General features: G+C 46.0%; 1 protein-coding gene across 10 annotated transcripts in view; it reads left to right on the top strand.

The window, feature by feature from the left end:
- Window positions 1–20765, top strand: part of MBNL3 (muscleblind like splicing regulator 3) — a 135712-nt gene that overhangs the window by 41973 nt on the left and 72974 nt on the right. For 5 of the 10 annotated variants that reach the window (XR_009557026.2, XM_088665201.1, XM_060270474.2 and 2 more), the window contains exon 2: window positions 674–1938. The exons of 2 other annotated variants lie outside the window; for them this stretch is intronic. Coding sequence is in view for 7 of the 8 variants with exons in the window: in XM_088665201.1 (XP_088521327.1) it covers window positions 1765–1938 (174 nt within the window). In the remaining variant the exon portion in view is untranslated. Of the gene's footprint in view, window positions 1–161; window positions 400–436; window positions 562–673; window positions 1939–9870 lie in introns of those variants that run through there. 3 more of the 10 variants (XM_060270472.2, XM_060270471.2, XM_088665200.1) reach the window with 3 other exon arrangements.

The raw sequence follows: 20765 nt of genomic DNA, 5'->3' as shown, positions 1-20765 counted from the left end.
AGGAGGGAGCGGCAGTAGCGAGGAATTGGTGGAGGGGGTGGCAAGGGGGCAGAGGGCTCTTTCCAGTATGCTTGCTCTGCCACTGAGAGCTTCCAATTGTGCCAGGGGGGGGGGGTTGTTGCACACGACAGCGACGCCTTGCCACATCTCTCGGTCAGAGTGGCCTGTGCAGAAACAGAGCCTGTCCGCTCAGTGGCTGGCTCTTTCTGGGAACCCAGAGGCACATCACATACGCACCAGAGTGCCATCTGCCGCGATGCCAGGGGGAGACATTTTTCCCGTGCAGTGGGGAGAGACTCTGTGCAGGAGGCAGAAAACGAGGGAGAATGTCTGCCAGAATTAAATCAATATGAAACAACCTTTTTTACTGGATGCTTGCCCAGGCTTTCTGCTGCAACGGTAAATGTAATTGGTTGCTTCCTCTGTGCCATGCGCAGTTCCGTGTGGGGAAACGTCCTTCTTTCCTTTTGACTCTCTCTTCTCTTAATTTTTGTTTTTATTTTTTTAACACAAACTCCTACCATGGCTGCCTTCAAAATGCCATACTGTCAGTACCTAGAGGTATTTCCTGTTGAAAACGAGTTTCCACTTGCTTTCCGGAGAGAGGGCTGGAAGCTGTCGGGTGGGGAGCTGCCTTGGGCTTTAGCTGACACTTTTCTCTTCTCTTTCGCAGGTAGCTGAAAAGTGCCTTCCTTGAATCCTGTGCCGCCGCCGCCGCCACCGCCGCTTGGATTTGCATCCAGGGCTTTGCCTCGCTCGCTTTTTTGGGGGACAAATTATATATACACATATATACATGTGTGTATATAGATCTATATATAGATCTATTGATATATATAGATATCCCTCTCCTCTTTTTCTTTTTTGCTTTTTCTTTCTCCAAAGTTTGGCGTTGCTTGCTGTTCATATCCTGACAGCAACTCATCCATCTTTATAATCCCCCCTTTTTTCTTCCTAACCCTTTCACAACTCAGATTTGCTCTGCCATTCCCGTCTCCTGACTGTGTAGCAGACTCAATGGTCTCTCTTTACTAAAATATTCCAAACGAAAGGAAAAAACGGAAACCCTTTTTTAAAAAACAACAACCCAACTTCTGTTGGTTCCTGCTTGCAACTCCCCTTCTTCCTCTGTCAAGAAACGAAACCAACCCTTCCACTTAACCTGCAGCATCGCCAGCAATGACTCCCCCCCTTTTTTTTCAGCATGAGAATAATTGAAACCAGTAACTGGAGAGCACAGAATAATCCTTTGGAGGGGAAAATAAAAAGTCTGCCAGTTATTTTGAAAGAATAATTTTGGCAGTGTGGCACAAAAAAGAATTATATATATCTATATATAGGTGTGTGTATATATATATATATATATATATATATATATATATATATATATATATAAAACATTTCTATTTTGACTTTGACAATTGCACTTTTGGGAGCTGGCCTCTAATTTGACTTTTCAGTTAATTCTGATGAGATTTCTATTTTATGATTGGCTTTATGTTTAATCCTTCTTTTTGACACACGTAATTTGAGTTCAATGGAAACCTAAGTGCTGACAAATAGAAAAGTTTACCAAAGCAACAAGTTAGTTATTTCTTCACTTTTTTTAAACTTGAATTCCCTTTTTTATCCCCCCCCCTCTTCTTCTTTTTGAAAGATCAGCAGTACTATTTCTCCTGAAGGAGGGGTGTGGTTCCTTGTGTTTTTCTTTTTCTCCCCCCCCCCTTCCTTTTTTGAGGGGTGGTTTCTTTTATTTTTTAAAAAATGGCTGTGAACGTTTCTTTGGTTCGTGATACAAAATGGCTGACGTTAGAAGTATGTCGAGAATTTCAGAGAGGTACTTGTTCTCGCTCTGACACAGAGTGCAAGTTTGCCCACCCTTCACGGAGTTGCCATGTGGAAAATGGACGAGTTATCGCCTGCTTTGACTCCCTAAAGGTAAGGAGCTCCGTTAATGCCTCTCTTGCTAGGTCTTGCTGTTTTGGTGCACCCTTGGCCAGCCATTGGTTGGAATAGCAGATGTGAGAGATTATTCACTGGTGAACAGTTCCCTCCCGCAATCACTTCGGGGAGTGGGCAGCAGAATCGGGAAAGGCATCTAGCTCAGCAGTAGAGCACATGCTTTTCATTCAGAAGTTCCCAGGTTTAATCCCCAGGATCTTCAGCCAGGACTGAGAGAGACCCCTACCAGAAACTCTGCGGAGCCATGGCTTCCGTCCGTGTAGACCAGGGTTCTCAAAGGGTGTGGCAGGAGAGGCACTGGCGGAGGAAGAGGTGTGCGGGGGGGGGGAACGCACCACCCCTGCAGCACAATCCCGGTGGGGTGCCATCGCGGCTGCCCCTCCATCTGCGCTGAGTGCCACGCCCACAGGCGGCATGCCATGCCCCGCAGGCGGTGCGCCCCACCCCCAGGATGCACGCTGCCCCCCTCCCGCCTGCTCTCTGCCCCCCAGTGCCAGAGCATGAAGCTCCACCACTGAGGAGAGGATGACAAGTGCAGCAGGAAGATTCAAGGGCATTCAGTTTCATATATTTTTTGGGGGGGGGTGTGATTCATGTTCTTATGTACTAGCAGTGTTTTATACTTTCCCATGATTGTATCATAAAGTAGTTGTATTCTAGGTTAAAAATCAAGCACTGCTAGGAGTTGTTTGTTTTTGTTTCCTAATGTATTTCTTATCACTGAAAAAATTTTTCATTCTGAAAGTGTGGCCCAGAGGAAAAGGTTTTGAGAACCACTGGTACTCAAGCAGTGTTGCGCTAGATGGTCTGCCTCCATATAATGCTCCATGCTCCTCTATCTGATGCCTTGGAGCACTACTGCCAGTCATGAGTAGAGAGGTGCTCCAACAGGCCCAAGACAGCATACTAGGTTTGTATGTACGTAAGCAATGTGTGCCCAAACCCCTGCCTTGCAGGGGGTTGGACTAGATGACCCTTGGGGTACCTTCCAACTCTACAGTTCTAGGATTCTATGTAGGCAGCTTTGCAAATATTTACAACAATGCTGTAAGGAAGGAACATCATTACTGTACAGTGGTACCTCGGTTTACGAACTTAATCATTTCCGGGAGTCCGTTCTTAAACCAAAGCGTTCTCAAACTGGGAGTGCTTTCTCTACTGAGTGCCCTGCCACTGTTCGGCTTCCAAGGCAATTTGCTAACTGGAACACCTACTTCCGGTTTTGCGAGTTTGTTCACCGAATAGTTTGTTAACAGGTTCGTTAACTGTTAACAGTGGTACCGAGGTACCACTACATCATTACAGATGGGAGAGACTGAGGCTAAGACGGATTGTGACTTTTTTGTGGCAGGGCTGAGTTTCGTACTGGGGACACTGGCCTGCAGTTCAGCTTCAGCCCCTGAACTGCATTTTACCAGCCCCCAAACCTAGTTTTGTTGGGAAGTGGGTGCTCCTCAGTATTTTGTTTCCACCCAGATACACATTCTAGAAAAAAACCAACAACCCAAGGCTGTTGCCTGAGAAACATCTATAGCAACGGTGGCGAAGGGAGAGGAGGATGACAGACGAATTAGATTTGGCAACATGTTGTGCCATTTGCTTCTGGGCTTCCTGGGCGGTGGCCTCCTCGTACGAAATCAAACAATGAAAGAGCAGGTCATGTGACTGCCTTTTCGCGCCTGCCACCTGCCTTTCTGAACAGAGAGTTTTCTCTTTCCACCCAAATACAGTGTTAAAAAACTTGTTGTGTTCGAATAACCTGCTTGCATTTTAGAAGGTAGCAGGACACACAGATATATACAGTTGCTTCTGTTGCTTTTGTTTCCCATCTGCACTGACCCTGTTTTCATTATGCTGCATTTTTTTAGATATATATTCATAGAATGGTAGAATGGTATAGTTTGAAGGATATTGCATGCTTAGGTTTTAATTGTCAGACACCCTTAGTGGTGCTTTGTGTTGGCCTGGTGACTCAAAACAAACAAACAAATCTGAGTCCTGCCAAGGCATCAGAAGGGCCAGAAAATGAATTATTATGGGTTGTATCTCTGGGTGAGTTAATCTCCCAGTTCTGGGTTCTCCCAGTTTCTCATTTTTCCGATTTTAAGATCAGTTCTCCACATTTCCGCATCAGTTTACAATTTAAACAAATAAAAAGGGAAAGGTTCCCAGGAAAATGGATGAGGCGATTATATTTTCTTAAATATAATGCACCTTTGTATGTCATTAACAATATGCATTTTTTCAGCACACTTTTTGTTGGTATGTGGATTTTTGTTACATTGCAAAATTCAAAAAAATGTGGATGTTGAAGGATGGCTTGTGTTTTGGTTTGTGCCTTCATAAAGTGTGAATTAGGTTGGTTTGCCTTTAAATGCAAACTGAATTCCATTCCCCCCCCCCTTGCATCCAGTGGAGGCTTTGCATTGATGGAAACACTTCAACTTGCGCAAAGCAAGGGACCTGACTTTTGCCTGTCCATCCTGCCTGGCGGATAGAGTCCTCTCAAAAAGTTATCCTGACAGAGAGGTCCCATCTACACTATTTCGTTTATCTTGCCACTTTAAGCAGCCATGGCTTCTTCCAAAGGACCTGAGAGCTGTTAGGAGGAGACCTCCTTATTCCCCTTCACGGAGCTGCAATTCCCAGAGTTTCCTGGGAAGAGAGATTGATTGTTAAGTCACTCTGGGAAATGTAGCTCTGTGAAGGGGAATAAACAGGTCTCCTAACAGCCCTAACAAAAGACGCTTCCTGGGACTCTTTGTGGGATGCCATGTTTAAAGTGATTTAGTGCTAGCATAAGGACATCTCAGCCTGGATAGCTCAGTTGGTAGAGCATGGTGCTGATAACGCCAGGGTTGCAGGTTCGATCCCCATAAGGGACAGCTGCATATTTGGGTTGGACTAGATGATTTCTTCTTTTTCCCCCAAATATTTTTTATTCATTTTATAATAAGACATACAAGGAAACCAAAAACAATACAGAACAAATACATAAAAAATTAAACAAAATACAAACAAACATATCAATATTTCTTAACTTCATATTTTACTTAACATTGTCTTGAGAACTTCCTCAGATCCCACCCTTCTGATTTTCATTTAAAATTGTTTTTATCCTTAGCAGTTTCATATTTCCAAATTTCATCCATTATCATCTCCATCAATTCTTATTTTAAGCTCATATTCATATTTCTAAAACATTCTTCTCTTTTTTCTTTTTACCGTATTGTCCACCTTCTCCTATCCCTCCATCCTTAGGCCACCTCCTGCCACGAGAAGGTCCCAGAGTGAACGGACAGTTGAAGGTGGTCCATTTTATAATTAAACTTCTCCCCCCTCCCCCCCAGAGCCAGCCTACCACAAGGGGTTCCAAAATGGAGAGGAGGAACAAAGGTAGCGAGCCACCCAACCATCTAATTAAACATACAATTTCTATTTAACTATCCTAAACATATTTCTCAATTTCTCATATATCTAAACCTATTTATCTCATACATACCATACTTTTCCTACCCTAGCCTAGAATTCCACCAAGAAAAACTTCATACATTTACTCATATCTTAAATTTCACACATAACGTTTACCTTTTTATTTTTCCCATCTCTTTTCTGCCACTTCCTCCTTCCTCTTTGCCCCAATCGCTACAGCAAGTTCCATAATATAGCCCGAGTTCAAATCCCATTTTTATCCAATCCTATAAAAACCAGTTTCCTTTTTCACCCCACTCCCAGTCTCACATGTTTTAAAACCCAACTTTTTGTCCTCCCCTCTCTCTTCCCACCCCCCAATTCCCTAAAGTCTCTCCCTTGCCAAACCCAGGTCATCACATTTCCCCTAATTTCCCTTAAAATCAGTCCCCAAAATAATTCTTGTTCTTCCATCTCTGAGATAGCATAGTTCCATGAAACATCTTGATGGGTTTTCTCTCCTTGTCTAACTTTTTCTTCTTCCTGTTCTTTGGAGGAGTCCCTTTGTCCTCAGGGACTAGTTCTTCAATACTTTCTTTAATTTCCAATCCTTCTTCCTTTTCCGCCAATTATTTATTATTCCTTTTTAAGTCCAAACAGAACTGGTGCTGCCCAATTACAAGTTCCCACAACAATTTTAGTACTGACTGTTGAAAACCAGGTGCAGCTCTGGATGTTGACATTCTTTCCAGCTTCAAGGGCAGAGTCAATATTAGAGAACAAGGAATAATGGGATTTCAGTCTCATAGCCAAAGTTATATCCAAGTTGGCTAAAAAAAGATTCCATAGACATTGTAATCCAAGACTTAAAAGTTCTTTTTAACCATTCAGTCCAAGAACAGTTGATGTTTTTAATGACAGCTGTCAAACATATCCATTCTCTTCATTGCAACAGTTCACCTCCTCTTAGCAATAAACATATTCCATTCCTTTATAGCATCTCCATAAAGTCTCGCTGATTCTCCTGGGGTGCCGATTCCAGGGTTAAGAAAGGCTTTCCCCCTTCCCAATTGCTGACTTTTGCAGGGATTTTTGTTAAAAAGAAGATTCTTTCCCCCCCTCACTCTGCCTTCAGAGGGGAATATAGGTTCATCCCTTGGAGGTTTATAACACTCCAAAATTTCTTTCTGGCTTCGGGGCATGTTACTGCTTCCCGGTTCCTCAGTGGGTAGAGATCAACTCCCATTTTTTGGATCTCTCTCCCGTGACCAAATTTTCCAGATTTAAATCCAATAGATCAGATTACTCATGGTCTGTTCTTTTTGTAGAGATTTTTCCTTTGGAATAATTGACCGCTGCTATCTCCCAGTCACGCAGCTTCGCGCTGTCAGAGTTAGCTATCTTTGCCTCCTCGCTCTCGGGGGCTCAAAACAGAACCGAACCGGGGAGGAGGGAGCCTACAAATGGCACTCGCCAGATGATCAGTCCCCAAAACGCTCCATTTGGGGCTTTTTTAGGGGGTCTGCTGCGCTGGAGCGGTTTCCCCTGCCTCTGAATCGCCGAGGTCCGCTCTGCTGAACAGACCTCCGACTCAGAAAGATGGCGCGGCCAACCGGAAGGTGGACTAGATGATTTCAACTCTGTGATTCCATGAATCTGGGAAGGGATGCAGAACCACCACTAGATACCACCCACTGATGTCGCTTTTCTAGAGATACTCAGCTTGCAGAAGGATGTATCCACTCTTATCTGCCTCATTTATCTCACTAGGTCTACGTTCTATGCCAGGTGAAGTGGGTACGTTAAAGAAGGGGCTTCTCTGTTGGGCAGAGGTGCCCACTTTGGGACTCACTGCCAATGGAGGTGCCCTGCAGAGGTTGCTGGTCTGTACTGCCTCTTCATCCTGACCATTCACCATGCTGGCCACTGGGACTGCTGGGAGCTGAAGTCCAACAATATCTGCAGTGCTAGCTGGTATTTAACCATTTCACTAACCAAAATGTCAGGGAGAACATGCCTGAAAGCAGTGAGGGGAGAGGAAATAGGAGACCTCCCTAAGCCTTACCTTCCTCTCTGGGCTGAGGATTGGGTCCAGTAAGAGAGGCTAGTGAGTAGCAACACCGACAAGGAGGTGGGCTTGAGTGTGGAAGGGGAACCCACTGAGGGCACGATGTTCAGGCTCCTTCCCTCATTGCTACCGCCGCTCCCCCCCCCAAGCTTCATGGCCCCTGGCTTCATTTGTTGCTGCAGGCCTCTGGGGGCAACTGGTTTACTCCAGTTACCAGTCTGTCCCAGCTGGTGTCAGAGGTTTATGAACGAGTCCCTGCTCTGGGACACAAGGCAAACTCTCCAAAGATACATTTAAAGTACAGTATTATGATACCACTTTAAACAGTCATGACTCCCCCCCCCAAAGAATCTTAGGAGCTCTAGTTTGTTGCAAGTGCTGGGAGTTGTTAGGAGGCCCCATTCCCTTCACAAAGCTACAGATCCCACAGTTCCCTAGGGAGAGGGGTTGATTGCTGGACTGCTCTGAAAATGGTACCTCTCTGAGTGTCATGAGGGTTCCCGAACAACTTTTAGCACCCTTAACAAACTACAACTCCCATAGTTCTGGTTACAGGTAGGTAGCCGTGTTGGTCTGGGTCGAAGTAAAATAAAAAAATTCCTTCAGTAGCACCTTAAAGACCAACTACCGTATATACTGGCGTATTAGACGGCTTTTGAACCCAGGAAATTTTTTTCAAAAGTTGGGGGCCCGTCTTATACGCCGGGTCCAAGAATCTGCAGTCACCGCATACGGTGGGGGGAGCTCAAAAACGGCCGCATCCCCACTGTATGCAGTGACCATATGAACGCAAAGAAGCGCGCTCGGGAGGGGGCTGCTCCCCGCCAGGGAGAATGGCTCCCTCATGGCTTTGTGACCTGGATCAGCGCAGAGATACAGTTTTGTGTATTTCATTGGTGTCAAGCTGCTGCCTCTTCTCTTTTTGTCAGCGCAAAGCAAAGGGATCTCTCCGTCTCTCGCTCTCTCCGCTCTCTCTTTCACTGCTGCTCAGCGTCTTTCGCTGGCTGTGTGAGCCTCCGATGTCTCTGCCCCTCTATCGCTATCCTCTCTATGGTTTCTCTCCCTCTCCCTGGCTTCTATTCCCCTTTTGCTCACTGAGCCAGCCTCGTTGTCTCTCTCTCCGCTCTCTCTTTCACTGCTGCTCAGCGTCTTTCGCTGGCTGTGTGAGCCTCCGATGTCTCTGCCCCTCTATCGCTATCCTCTCTATGGTTTCTTTTGCTCGATGTCTCTGCCTCCCTCTCCCTCTCCCCCTCCCTCCTTTTGATCGATGTCTCTGCTTCTCTATCTCTCCTTTCGCTGGCTTCTTTCCCCCTCTCAATAACTAAGCAAGCAAGCAAACAAACAAACCACCATTTCCCCGGCTGCAGACTTGAGTGCTGGAGAAGACAGCCTCCCCTCCCCTCCCCGCCAAAAAAGGGCTGGAGTACATCCTAAATTCTATATTTTAACTTGAAAAGTAAGGGGTCGTCTTATACGCCCAGTCGCCTTATACGCCAGCATATACGGTAAGTTTTTATTTTGGTATGAGCTTTCGTGTGCATGCACACTTCTTCAGATAAAAAATTCCCGCAGAAGCAGATATATTTTCCTTGTATGTTATTATTATTAGTATTAGTATTAGTAGTTTTAGTATTTTAGTATTAGTTTTAGTATTAATGCCTCACTTTTTCGCATGGGTCTCCAAGCAGCTATGAAGTCGGACAGTTAGTTCTGCTAACTCAGTACTGTCTGCTGTGCTGGCAGCATCTTTCCAGGGCTCAAGTAGAAAAGGGTTTCTGCATACCTTCTTTGACTGGAGAGGCCATGGGGGGGGGACCCTGGGGCCTCATGCATGCAAAGCAGGTACCCTGCCACAGAGCTGTGGGTCTCGCTTCTCACCCCACAATTGCTTCAGTTCCATTTTACTAGTACTATACAGGTAAAAGTCAAAAAATTAGAATATCGTCGAAAAGTTCATTTATTTCAGTAATGCAACTTAAAAGGTGAAACCAATATAGGAGAAAGACTCATGACATGCAAAGCGAGATATGTCAAGCCTTTATTGGTTGCAATTGTGATGATTATGGTGTACAGCTGAAGAAAACCCCAAATTCACAATCTCAGAAAATTAGAATATTAAATGAAATCAATAAAACAAGGATTGCAAATAGAACTATATTCGACCTCTGAAAAGTAGAAGCATGCATATGTATTCAGTACTTGGTTTGGGCCCCTTTTGCAGCAATTACTGCCTCAATGCGGCGTGGCATGGATGCTATCAGCCTGTGGCACTGCTGAGGTGTTAATGGAAGACCAGGATGCTTCAATAGCGGCCTTCAGCTCTTCTGCATTGCTCGGTTTCTTGTCTCCCATCTTTCTCTTGGCAATGCCCCATAGATCAAGCACAGTAATCCCATGGGCACTGAACCAGGTTTTGGTACTTTTGGCAGTGTGGGCAGGTGCCAAGTCCTGCTGGAAAATGAAGTCAGCATCCCAATGAAGCTCGTCTGCGGAAGGAAGCATGAAGCGCTCCAAAATCTCCTGGTAGATGGCTGCATTGACCCTGGACTTAATGAAGCACAGTGGACCAACACCAGCAGGTGACATGGCTCCCCAAATCAACACAGACTGTGGGAACTTCACACTGGACTTCAAGCATCTGGCATTATGTGCCTCTCCATTCTTCCTCCAGACTCTGGGTCCTGGGTTTCCAAATGAGATGCAAAAGTTGCTCTCATCAGAAAAGAAGACTTGGGACATTGAGCAACAGACCTGGTCTTTTTTTCTTTAGCCCAGGTAAGACGCTTCTGACGTTGTTTCTTGTTCAGGAGCGGCTTGACAAAAGAAATACGACATTTGAAGCCCATCTCCAGGATCCGTTTGTGTGTGGTGGCTCTTGGTGCACTAACTCCAGCCTCAGTCCACTCCTTGTGAAAGTCCCCATCACGTTTGAATGGTCTTTTCCTGACAATCCTCTGCAGGCTGCGGCCATCCCTGCTGCTTGTGCACCTTTTTCCTCCACACTTTTTCCTTCCACATAACTTTCCATTAATGTGCTTTGATACAGCACTTTGGGAACATCCAACTTCATTTGCAAATGACCTTTTGAGGCTTTCCCTCCTTATGGAGGTCTCAATGATGGCTTTCTGCACAACTGTCAGGTCAGCAGCCTTTCCCATGATTGTGATTCCTACTGAAGCAGATTGAGAGACCATTTAAAGCAGGCACCCCCAAACTTCGGCCCTCCAGATGTTTTGGCCTACAACTCCCATGATCCCTAGCTAACAGGACCAGTGGTCGGGGAAGATGGGAATTGTAGTCCAAAACATCTGGAGGGCCGAAGTTTGGGGGTGCCTGATTTAAAGGCTCAGGAACCCTTTGCAGGTGTTATGGATTGAACTTGTGTAAAGAATGGGTTAAATAGCAGCAAGGCTTCTGACAAAAGTCCCCCATGATATACTTGCAGAGAAGCTGGTAAAATGTGGGTTGAATGAGGCAACTGTTAGGTGGATTTGTAGCTGGTTGGCAGACCGAACCCAAGGTAAAGGGACCCCTGACCATTAGATCCAGTCGTGACCAACTCTGGGGTTGCGGTGCTCATCTCGTGTTATTGGCCGAGGGAGCCGGTGTACAGCTTCCAGGTCATGTGGCCAGCATGACAAAGCCGCTTCTGGTGAACCAGAGCAGCACACGGAAATGCCTTTTACCGAACCCAAAGAGTACTCATTAATGGTTCCTCATCTTTCTGGAAAAAAGTGACAAGTGGGGTGTCGGAGGGTTCCGTCTTGGGTCCGTTGTTGTTCAACGTCTTTATAAACGACTTGGATGAAGGAATTGAGGGGGTGCTCATCCATTCTGCAGATGACACCAAACTTGGAGGTGTAGCTAATGCCGCAGAAGATGGAATCGGGATTAACAAATTGGAGAACTAGGCCCAAACAAACTAAATGAATTTCAATAGGACAAATGTCAGGTTCTACACTTAGGCAAGATGCACAAATATAGGATGAGGGACACCTGGCTTAGGGAAGTTTTTAATATTTGATGGTTTATCATGTTTTTAATATTCTGTTGGGAGCCACCCAGAGTGGCTGGGAAAATCCAGCCAGCTGGGCAGGGTATAAACTTATTTATTTATTTATTTCTACCAGCAGTATATGTGGAAAGGTTTTAAGGGTGTTAGGAGACCACAAGCTTCACAGAAGTCAACAGTGTGATGCAGCAGCAAAATAAAAGCTAATGGTATTCTAGGCTGCATCCACAGAATTCTAGTGTCCAGGTCAAGGGAAGTAACAGTCCTGTTCTCTTCTGTCTCTCTTCTGCCTTGGTCAGACCACAGTTGGAATACTGTGTCCAGTTCTGGACAGCATAATTTAAGAAGGATGTTGACAAGCTGGAGCATGTGCAGAGGAATGCGACCAAGATGATCCAGAGCTTTATGAGGAATGGTTGAAGGAGCTGGGTTTAGCCCAGACAAGAGAAGACAGATGTTTTGAGAACAGTTCAAATACGGTTTCTCAAGGGCTAGTACATGGAAGATGGAGCAAGCTTGTTTTCTGCTGCTCCAGAGAGTAGAACCTGAACCAGCAGGTGCCAATGACAAGAAAGGAGATTCTGACTAAGCATTAGGAAGAAATATCTGATGGTGAGATCTGTTCAGCAATGGAACGGCCCCTCCGTAAGCTTCATTGGATGTCCCAGAGTTCTTCTAGTGTTATGGGAGAGGGAGGAAAAGCTATTCTCTGTCTACTTTCTTCTTGTCAGGCATATTTTTTAAAACTTTTGTAAATCAGAGAAGGTTGGTCTCTCTTCTTCCAATCTTCTTGTCGTTACAGCTCATTTGGGGCACATTTCCACAAAAACTGCATGCAGGATATGCTTGAAAATTGAGCTTTCCTGAGAGTGTGCCCTTGCTGCTTGCTTAGGATTTAAACTGGTGTTGCAAAGAACCCAGAACTGCTGCTGAGAACTGGGGCACCCTTTTGAGTTCCTCTCCTGCTCTTCAACCTGATGGCAGATTTTGCAGAGAAGAAATGGGAAGCCATGACACATACTTAATTATATTAATTAGTCAGTATGATTTATAATATAATGGCATAATTTAGATCTTCCACACTAGTATTCAAAGTGGCTTACAACAAAATCTCTGTAAAGTTGCAGCCCAAAATTTTTATAAAAAGAGAAAAGCAATCCTGTTTCAAGCAAGAGTTCTAAAGCAAATTGCTTTTTAAGTCTGGGCTAAAATTGAACCAGTACCAGAATGAAACAACCAGACATTAGAAGGTAAATGTAAGAGTTAAGAGCATAGGGAGAAAGCCTGGTGGAATAGGGTCAACCAGCTTTCTCTGGGAAGCCTGTAATCAGGCCCTGGGTGCAATAGCACCCTAAAACACACACACACACACACACACACACCAGTGATTCCAAGGTATTTTAGAAGGATACTTCCTCTGGCAGTGAAGGCAAAACGTAGGCATGGTGGCCAACCCGATGCTTCTGTGGGAAGTTCGAAAGCAGGACACTCTGTCCACCTGCAATCCCCAGTGACTGTCATTCAGAAGCATTGCTGCCTCTGGCTGTGGAAGGAAGAGCATAGCCATTGTGACTAGAACTCCTTGCACAACTTCTCCTCCATGAATTTGTCCAATCCTCTTTTAAAGCCACCCAACTTGGTGGCCATCGTTGCCTCCTGTGGCAGGGAATTCCACAGTTTAACTCTGCACTGCACGAAGGACTGGTAATTAAAATTAATTGTAAAGTAATGATTCAACTCAACAAGCTGAGAAGACTTAGTCCTACACACTAATCAGATTCTCCAGTGGCAATTTTTATCTAGCCAAAATGGCATCACCCACAAAGGAGAGGTTTGGGGGAGCCCCAAGGTTGTGGAAGTTGAAAAAAATATTTTTTTAGGGGGGGGGACCCACCACCGTCACTCAAACAACAACAACATAACAGGCTGATGAGGATTGAGCATGCTGAGGGGACACTGAATGTTTGGGGTGGGGTGAGGGGAGTAGGGATGGAATGGCATATCCGCCAGGAAGGTATAGCTGGTCTGCTCCCTAAACAGGAGCATCCCACCACAAAATTTTGTTGCAAGTCCTGTGCATTCAGTTAAATTACCGGTAGTTGTATGGCACTGCTTTTCCCTTAGGGCAGCATCATGATAAAATAAAAAAGCAACCCCCTACACATATGAAACACCCATAGTATGTATCACTGAAATGCAACATGCATTAAAAACAATGCAAGAATAGCCCAAGGAAAAGCATGAATCTAAAATATAATGTGAAATTGTTAGCGTGCTGCCTGGGGGTAGATGGGAGTTTTAGTTTGGCGTATGGACAGGTGTTCCCCACCCCCAACAGGTTCCCCATCCCTCGTCTAAAAGAAATCTCAGGCAGAGAAGGAGCCCTGTCTATCTCTAGACGGCATTCCAGCACTGCAGTGCCACCACGAATAAAACTTTGCCTATTGTGCTGATTCTCCTGAATGGCATAGAGCAGAGCTTTTCAAACTGTGTGTCGTGATACACTAGTGTGTTGGTTGCAGTGTGTGGGTGTGTCGTGCGAATGCTCCCCACGCTCCTCCCAGGGTTGGAAAGGGGTTAGTTTAACCTCCGGTTTGCTAGTAAAACTGAATTACTGTGTCACGAAATGATGCATATCTAAAAAGTATGTTGCCAACATGGAAATTTTGGAAAACTGACATAGAGACAGGCTTCCCAAGGTAGACTTGGTGGTCAGGCAGGTCTATATCTGGGCCCAGTTGGGGGTGGGGACTCTATGCCTTGTTGAGATGGTAGTAGATTTTACCTCTTCTCAGAAACAGTTTTTTATTGCTGCTTTGCTTGTGTTCTTTATTCTTTCATGCTTGATTCTGAAAGTACAGGAACTGAAAGCTAATTTCCAAATCCTTGAACATATTAACCCATGCTGTTGTTATTTAGATAGAAAGGGTTTTATCTGTGTACGTATATGTATCTGGGTTTCCACTCACCTTTGTTCTGCAATGTCCTTGAATGCTTTGAGCTCTGGCCAGCAGCATCAGCACAAATATTTTGGATAAGATTAATATGTTTACATTGCTTTTTATGACATTTGTTCAGTGACTAAATATTTTGTGCAACAATTTAGCTTGAGTCCTCTACTGGTACGCTTCCAACATAGCTGCTGAACTAGTTTTTGATCTCTGAACATGTTTATTTTCTCCTGCAGATTTCTGACTTCAGAACTGATTAACTTGACTTGCAAAGCAGAGGCTGATGCAGTCTGCCTCCAAAAGTTCTTTGTGGTCCTTCCTTTTTCCTCCGATAAATGTGGAGCCTGTTTGCATTCTGACCTGTAATCCTTCGAGGGTGGGGGGAACCCTATGTATGGGAGAGGTGCAAGGTACTTTGTGACCAGGTACAAAGCACAAACTTTCTTCCCACTGACAAAGGCAACTGGTTACCCTTTATTTGCTTACTCAGAATTGCAATTGGCAAAGGGGGAACGTGGTGGCAATGATGGCATCGGAGCCTGTCATTTCCTTTCAGTTTGTGTTACATCCTGGCAGAGCTGTGTAATTAAGGTAACTGAACTGACAGTAATCCTTAAAACCTCGTGTGAGGGAGAGCAGCTATAGACAGCCTCCTCCCATCCTAAGCACAAGTTCATCTCCCCAGCGCCAGTGGGAGCGGGGAGGGGGATGTCTCTAGCGGGGAATCAGGAAGTAGAAGGCACAGCTCAGGTAGAGTAGCAGAGCCACTGCTCCGCTCAGGAGGGGAAATGGGAAGCAGGGAAAGTGCGACCAGAAGACCGCTCCCGCCGACCCCGGAATTGCGCAAAAAGCGTCGGGGGCGGAGATTCAATGTTCCCAGGCTACTTTGTTGGAGGAAAATGCGGGAATCTCCATTCGGAGGTTCTGACCCACACTGACAACATGTACATAGTACTGACTCTGCACTGTAAATAGCTTGCACTGAATAAAAGCATGAAAAGGCAATGTCGTGAGGAGTCTTTACTCTAGAGTAGCCGCTACCGCGCCTGTGACAGCAACCTCCGAATCTTTTTGGCTACTCTGGAGTTAGCAGCATGAGCGCGCAAGAGGCGGAACAATGGCGGCAAGTCGCAGAGAAGGCTGAGCAAGAGTTGAAAAACCTGGCAGCGCAGGCTCAGCAACAGCTTAATGCAGCTAAAGCAGAGACACTGCAATCGCAGGAGGAGATCAAGAAACTTGCCGATCAGGTGAGAGCGCAAGAGGCTAAAGAGCAGCAGCTTAGGACTTTGGTGGGGCAGCTGCAAAGCCAGTTGGATGAGGAGAAGAGACTGGGGGGGTGCCCCAAATGCTGCCAGCAAGGAGGGGGCAAGCCCTCGTGACAAAGTTTAACGGAGACCCCAGAGAGTACCTGGGCTTTGAGACTGAAATTCAGTACGCGCTGGAACTGCATGATGCGGAGTTCCCAGATGATGCACACAGAGTCTCTTTTATAGTGGAGCACTTAACAGGAGGGGTGCGCGAATGGGTGAGGCCGTTAATCGCGTCAAAAAATCAGTGCATGAAGAATGTTAAACAGTTTTTAGAAGCCATAAAAGTGATGTATGCAAGCGATAGCCAGATGGAGGCAACTAAAGAGGAGCTTCACCATTTGACGCAGGGGAAGATGACTGTGAGAGAATACTGGGCGAAGTTTACCATGTTGGTCCACAAGCTGGGGTGGGATTTACACAGTGACCCAGTCCAGTCCGCTTTTTACCTGGGACTGCACGCAGACGTGAAAGATGAGCTATCGAGAGGTCCCAAGCCCCAGAATATGGATGAGTTAAGCAAAGCAGAGTTAGCGGTGGGGGTGAGGCAAGAGTCCCAATGGAACGACAAGCAGGCAGCGTGCGCAGCCCGGCCCTGGTTCCCACGCTCGCAGGAGAAGCCACCACCCCCAGCCGCACCCCAGGCCCCGCCCCGCGCCATCCCAGATCCGGAACCCATGCAAATTGATGGAGCGCGCACGGGGGCTTTTCAAACCCTCGCGGCGCCAAGACGCAAGGAGGGAAGGGGAGGGAACTGCTTCCTCTGCAACTCCCCTAGCCACCTCGTCAGACACTGCCCCCACCGCAGGGAATGGCAAGGGAGGGCGGGAACGGTCGTGCCCTCCCCAACTGAGTCAGCACAGATGCAGGGAAACGAGACAGCCTGGCTGCAGGAGACAAGGGGCAGCAGCCAGGCGCAATCGTCGGACAACAGCCCCAGCCCACCCACCCGTGCAGCGCGGAGCAACATCAGCCCCCCCCCCAGAGCAGGAGTGGTACTTGAAGTGACGCTGACGCTGCCCAATGGTTACCCCCTGGCCGTTCTGGGTCTGATAGATTCGGGAGCTTCAGCTAACTTTTTTTCGAGAGACTTTGCAGAAGCACACCAGATCCAACTTCTGCAACTGGATTTCCCCCTGCACGTCTCCACCATTGACGGCAGGGAGTTGCTGGGATGGGCCATCACCCATCAGACCCCTCCCCCCATGAGAATGATAGGAAAAGCATAACATGGGTCAGACTGCTTTGGCCATATAAATTGTTAATGAAAATATACTGGGCTGCCAGTGATGATGAGTAAGTCTCCAGAGAAGTTCTTGATTTCTTCTTCACCCTAATACCATCACTTGTCAGCTCAGATAAGCACCCAGAGTGCAAATTGTCAATCCATTGTTGTATGAGAGGCAAGGACTCTTCCTTCCAGAGCTGAAGTATCATGTGTTTGGGTGACCCTTGGTGCACATGTGACCCCCATTGTTCCATTGCCTGGTGGTGAATTTCAAACAATTTGGGGGAGAGGGGAGGGTGTAGTTCTTCAAAGCAGATACATCTTCAAAACGAAGTGAAGTTTCTAGGACTAAATTAATAATTTCCAGGTCCTTATGTTAATTTACAAAGCCCAGAACAGCTTAGGTCTAGGGCAGTGATGGGCAACCTTTGGAGCTTGGTGTGTCAAAATTCACCAAAAACCGAGCATAACTCGGGTGGTGTGTCACTTCGAGAAAAAAACGACAATTTCACGATATTTATAGTTTAAATAACAAAAATGTATAATAGTTTCCCCTTTAAAAGGGAAAGGGGGAGGTAAAAAAATTATTAAAGTTTTAAAATAATAATAATAATAATAATAATAATAATAATAATAATAATAATAATAAAATATTTTAAAAGGAAAAAAATAAGGCAAAACCCAGAGGTCTTTCCCAGTGGGACTCTGGGCTCAGGCCTTCCTCCAACGGGTCTTCCTAAAAAAAGTTCAACAACTTTTGACCTGAACCCCCTAAAAGGGGGTAGATCACTGCCAGTTTTTAACTCTGTGAGTAGATCGCAGTCTCTTGGGAGTTTGCCACCCCTGGAATAGAAGAACCAGGTAACTTTTCTTTAAAGGCCCATTTTGGGGGGCTTCGGGTCAAAGTTGTTGAGTGTTTTCAGGGAGGAGGTAAACTTCTGAGCTTTTTTTAAGGGAAGCCACATCTGTTCAGCTTCTTTGGGGGGAGCCAATGATCTACCGCAGACGTTCAGTGTTCTACCGGTAGATCACGATTTACCTGTTGGACATGCCTGTCCTATTCCCTTGCCCAAATATGTATGGCTCAGAAAAGGGTCACCAAAAAGATTGAGGCAATAAAACAGTTCTTCTGTAAGGAAAGTCCAAAATGGCTCAGATGGGGGGGGGGTGCATCTTCAGGGTGCACAAGTCTACAGATTATTTTAAAAGCTATTTGACAAAAATCTTAGGCTTGAAAATAAGGGGAAATGAAAACTACCTATTTCTGGGGACGAAGTCGCACAGTCTGGATGACAAAATAGAGATGATGAGCGCGGCGCTGGCCAGGACCAGAAACGAGAGGGCGCACTGGGTCATGAGCTGGTTGCCCTCAGGCAGGGCGGGCACGGTGGTGGCCACGCTGCCCACCCCACTTGTATTGCTGCTCTGCGCCGTCTCGCCGTCAGGGGAACCGCTGCTGCCCAGGGCGGGTGCAGCGTCGTGGCCGCTGGGCGCAGTGGAGGCAGAGGACGATGGCGGCGGCCTCAGGACCCCCTGAGCTGGGAGCGCTTCCCTGCCCCACAGCACAGCCAGCAGCAGGGGCACGCGCGCCAAAGTCCGATCTCTCCCTCCGCGAAGCGCTTGACGGTGCCGCCTTCCGCAGCCTGCTCTCGGGCAGCCAATCTCCAGCACCCGTGCAAAGCGGTCACATCAACCAATCCAGCCGCCGCCTTGAAAAATGCAGAGGGGGGTTGGCTAGGTGAGGTTGCTGACGCGCCCAACGCACGCGCCGCCCTTCTCGGTGCTGGGAGGAAAGAGAGAGCGTCACGGAGCTGCCGAGCATGCTCGCTGGCAGCGGCTGAAGCTGTGCTGCCCTTAAGTTGCTCTCACTAGCCCTATACCTGTTTCACCTCGGCACGCGGCCGCATGTCACCTAAAATGGCTATGCGTGTCATAGGTTCGCCATCAGTGGTCTAGGGCATTGCATCACTCCCATCACTGAGATCTTCTGCAGGAACATCGCTGGTTGTCCCCCAAGTTGGCAAGCCTCATTTGCTAATGATGCAGAATGGAGCCCATTAGGGTCCTCTGCCCAATCCTGGGGGAAACACTGCCGCTAGAGGTTAGGGAAGCACTTTCTCCTTCAACTTTAAATGCCTGCTGAAAACTTTCCTATGCTGTGAGGCTCATTCGGTCTACTTTCCTTCCCCTCTCCTCACCAATGTCTCAACAAATGAAACTGATTTGTAAAAATGCTAAGAGAGACATTTCACATATCTTTGTAAACCAAGAAAACCCTTAATAAAAATTTATTTTTTTATTTTTTTTAAAAAAATTAAGAACATGTCTTTCCGTAATGGTTTATTTGTGCTCTTTTATTACATATAGTTATTGTAAGCTGCTTTTATTTTTTATGCTACAATGGTATATAATAATTTTTAAAGAAATAGTAAGCACCAAGATTTAACCCTCAAAAGGGACGTTCATCATCATCATCATCATCATCACCACCATACCAGTCTCAAGAGCAACTGCATAGGCTCCTGGGCCATTTCTAGACCCTATTAAAGGTGTGGCGGAGGGTTGCTTGTTTTAATTTATTTTAATGAGTTTTCAAATTATTATGGAACCGCCAAGACAAGTGAGCAATAACAAAAATTCAGCAATACATCCAATTAAAGGCAGGGCATAAAAAACCTGAGCATATTAAATACTAACACTAAAATCACGGCAACCATATTTCTGTAGACTGCCCAGGAGAGATGCCTGTAAATCTGAAACTAAGCTATACAAAATAAAATCCCAGCATGCATAATATAAATGATCAGGCTCTTCCTGCACCTTAGAGACCCTAATTTCGTGTTTATTTTTTCTGCAGTAACTAAATTCCAGAGACTTCATACCATAAGGATGATGTTGTTGTTAGATTTCTATACCACTCTTCAGCAAAAGATATCAGGGCGGTTCACAAGATAAAAACATGAGATAAAAGCGCAAATAAATAAAACATAAAAAACAAAACAATAACCCCCTCAACACAAAGAAACACATTTACCTGTAAATGGCTGTAGAATATGAATCAGCCAAAGGCCTGGTTGAAGGGGAAGGTTTTCTCCTGGCGCCTATAGATATATAAGGAAGGTGTCGGACAAACCTCCCTAGGGAGTTCCACCAATGGGGAGCCACTGCAGAAAAGGCCCGTTCTGTTACATTAGCCACCTCCCTGGCCCAGCCAGCTGTCCCCTGCCTGCTGGTTTTTATCAGCCAAGAGGGGCAAGGGTCCAGAGCACATGCAAGTGGTCACCCTGACCAATCCGGGCACCTTGTCCACATCCTCAAGCTTTGCCAACTGAAACTCATCCAACACAGCAAGATTAGACACCCCATGAGAGTCACCTGAGTACAGATTTCTTAATGATTTCTACTGTGGTTCTATAGAGAGCTTGGCAGGTTTTTGGCGAAATGTCCTCATGCCATCCATCCACATGTTTAGTAGGGATACCTGGGGAGAAACCTGAATATGTGTTGTAATAACCCTTGATATATCTCTATAAATTTCATTCCAGAATAATGCCCCATGTGGGCATTCATGCTTGAAATGGAAAAAGCCCCTCTCTTCCCACAACAGTTTGATGATGCACTGGAAATAATGTGAAATAATTGAGTAGGTGCACAATGCTGTTGGTGTAGAATTTTTAAGTAGAATTTTAAGAACTGATTTTTAAGGAATATTTTCTCACATGCAAAGATGTGAACGGCTTGAAATCCAAAGTGTTTTCCAGCCTCCATCCACTGTGCGAATACCGCAATGCCCAAGAGGTCATCCTGTTCAGCTAACATGAGGCCA

Source organism: Zootoca vivipara, chromosome Z2 (genome assembly GCF_965207765.1).
Source record: "Zootoca vivipara chromosome Z2, rZooViv2.hap1.1, whole genome shotgun sequence".
NCBI lineage: Eukaryota > Metazoa > Chordata > Lepidosauria > Squamata > Lacertidae > Zootoca > Zootoca vivipara.
This window is presented reverse-complemented; position numbering and strand designations above follow the sequence as displayed.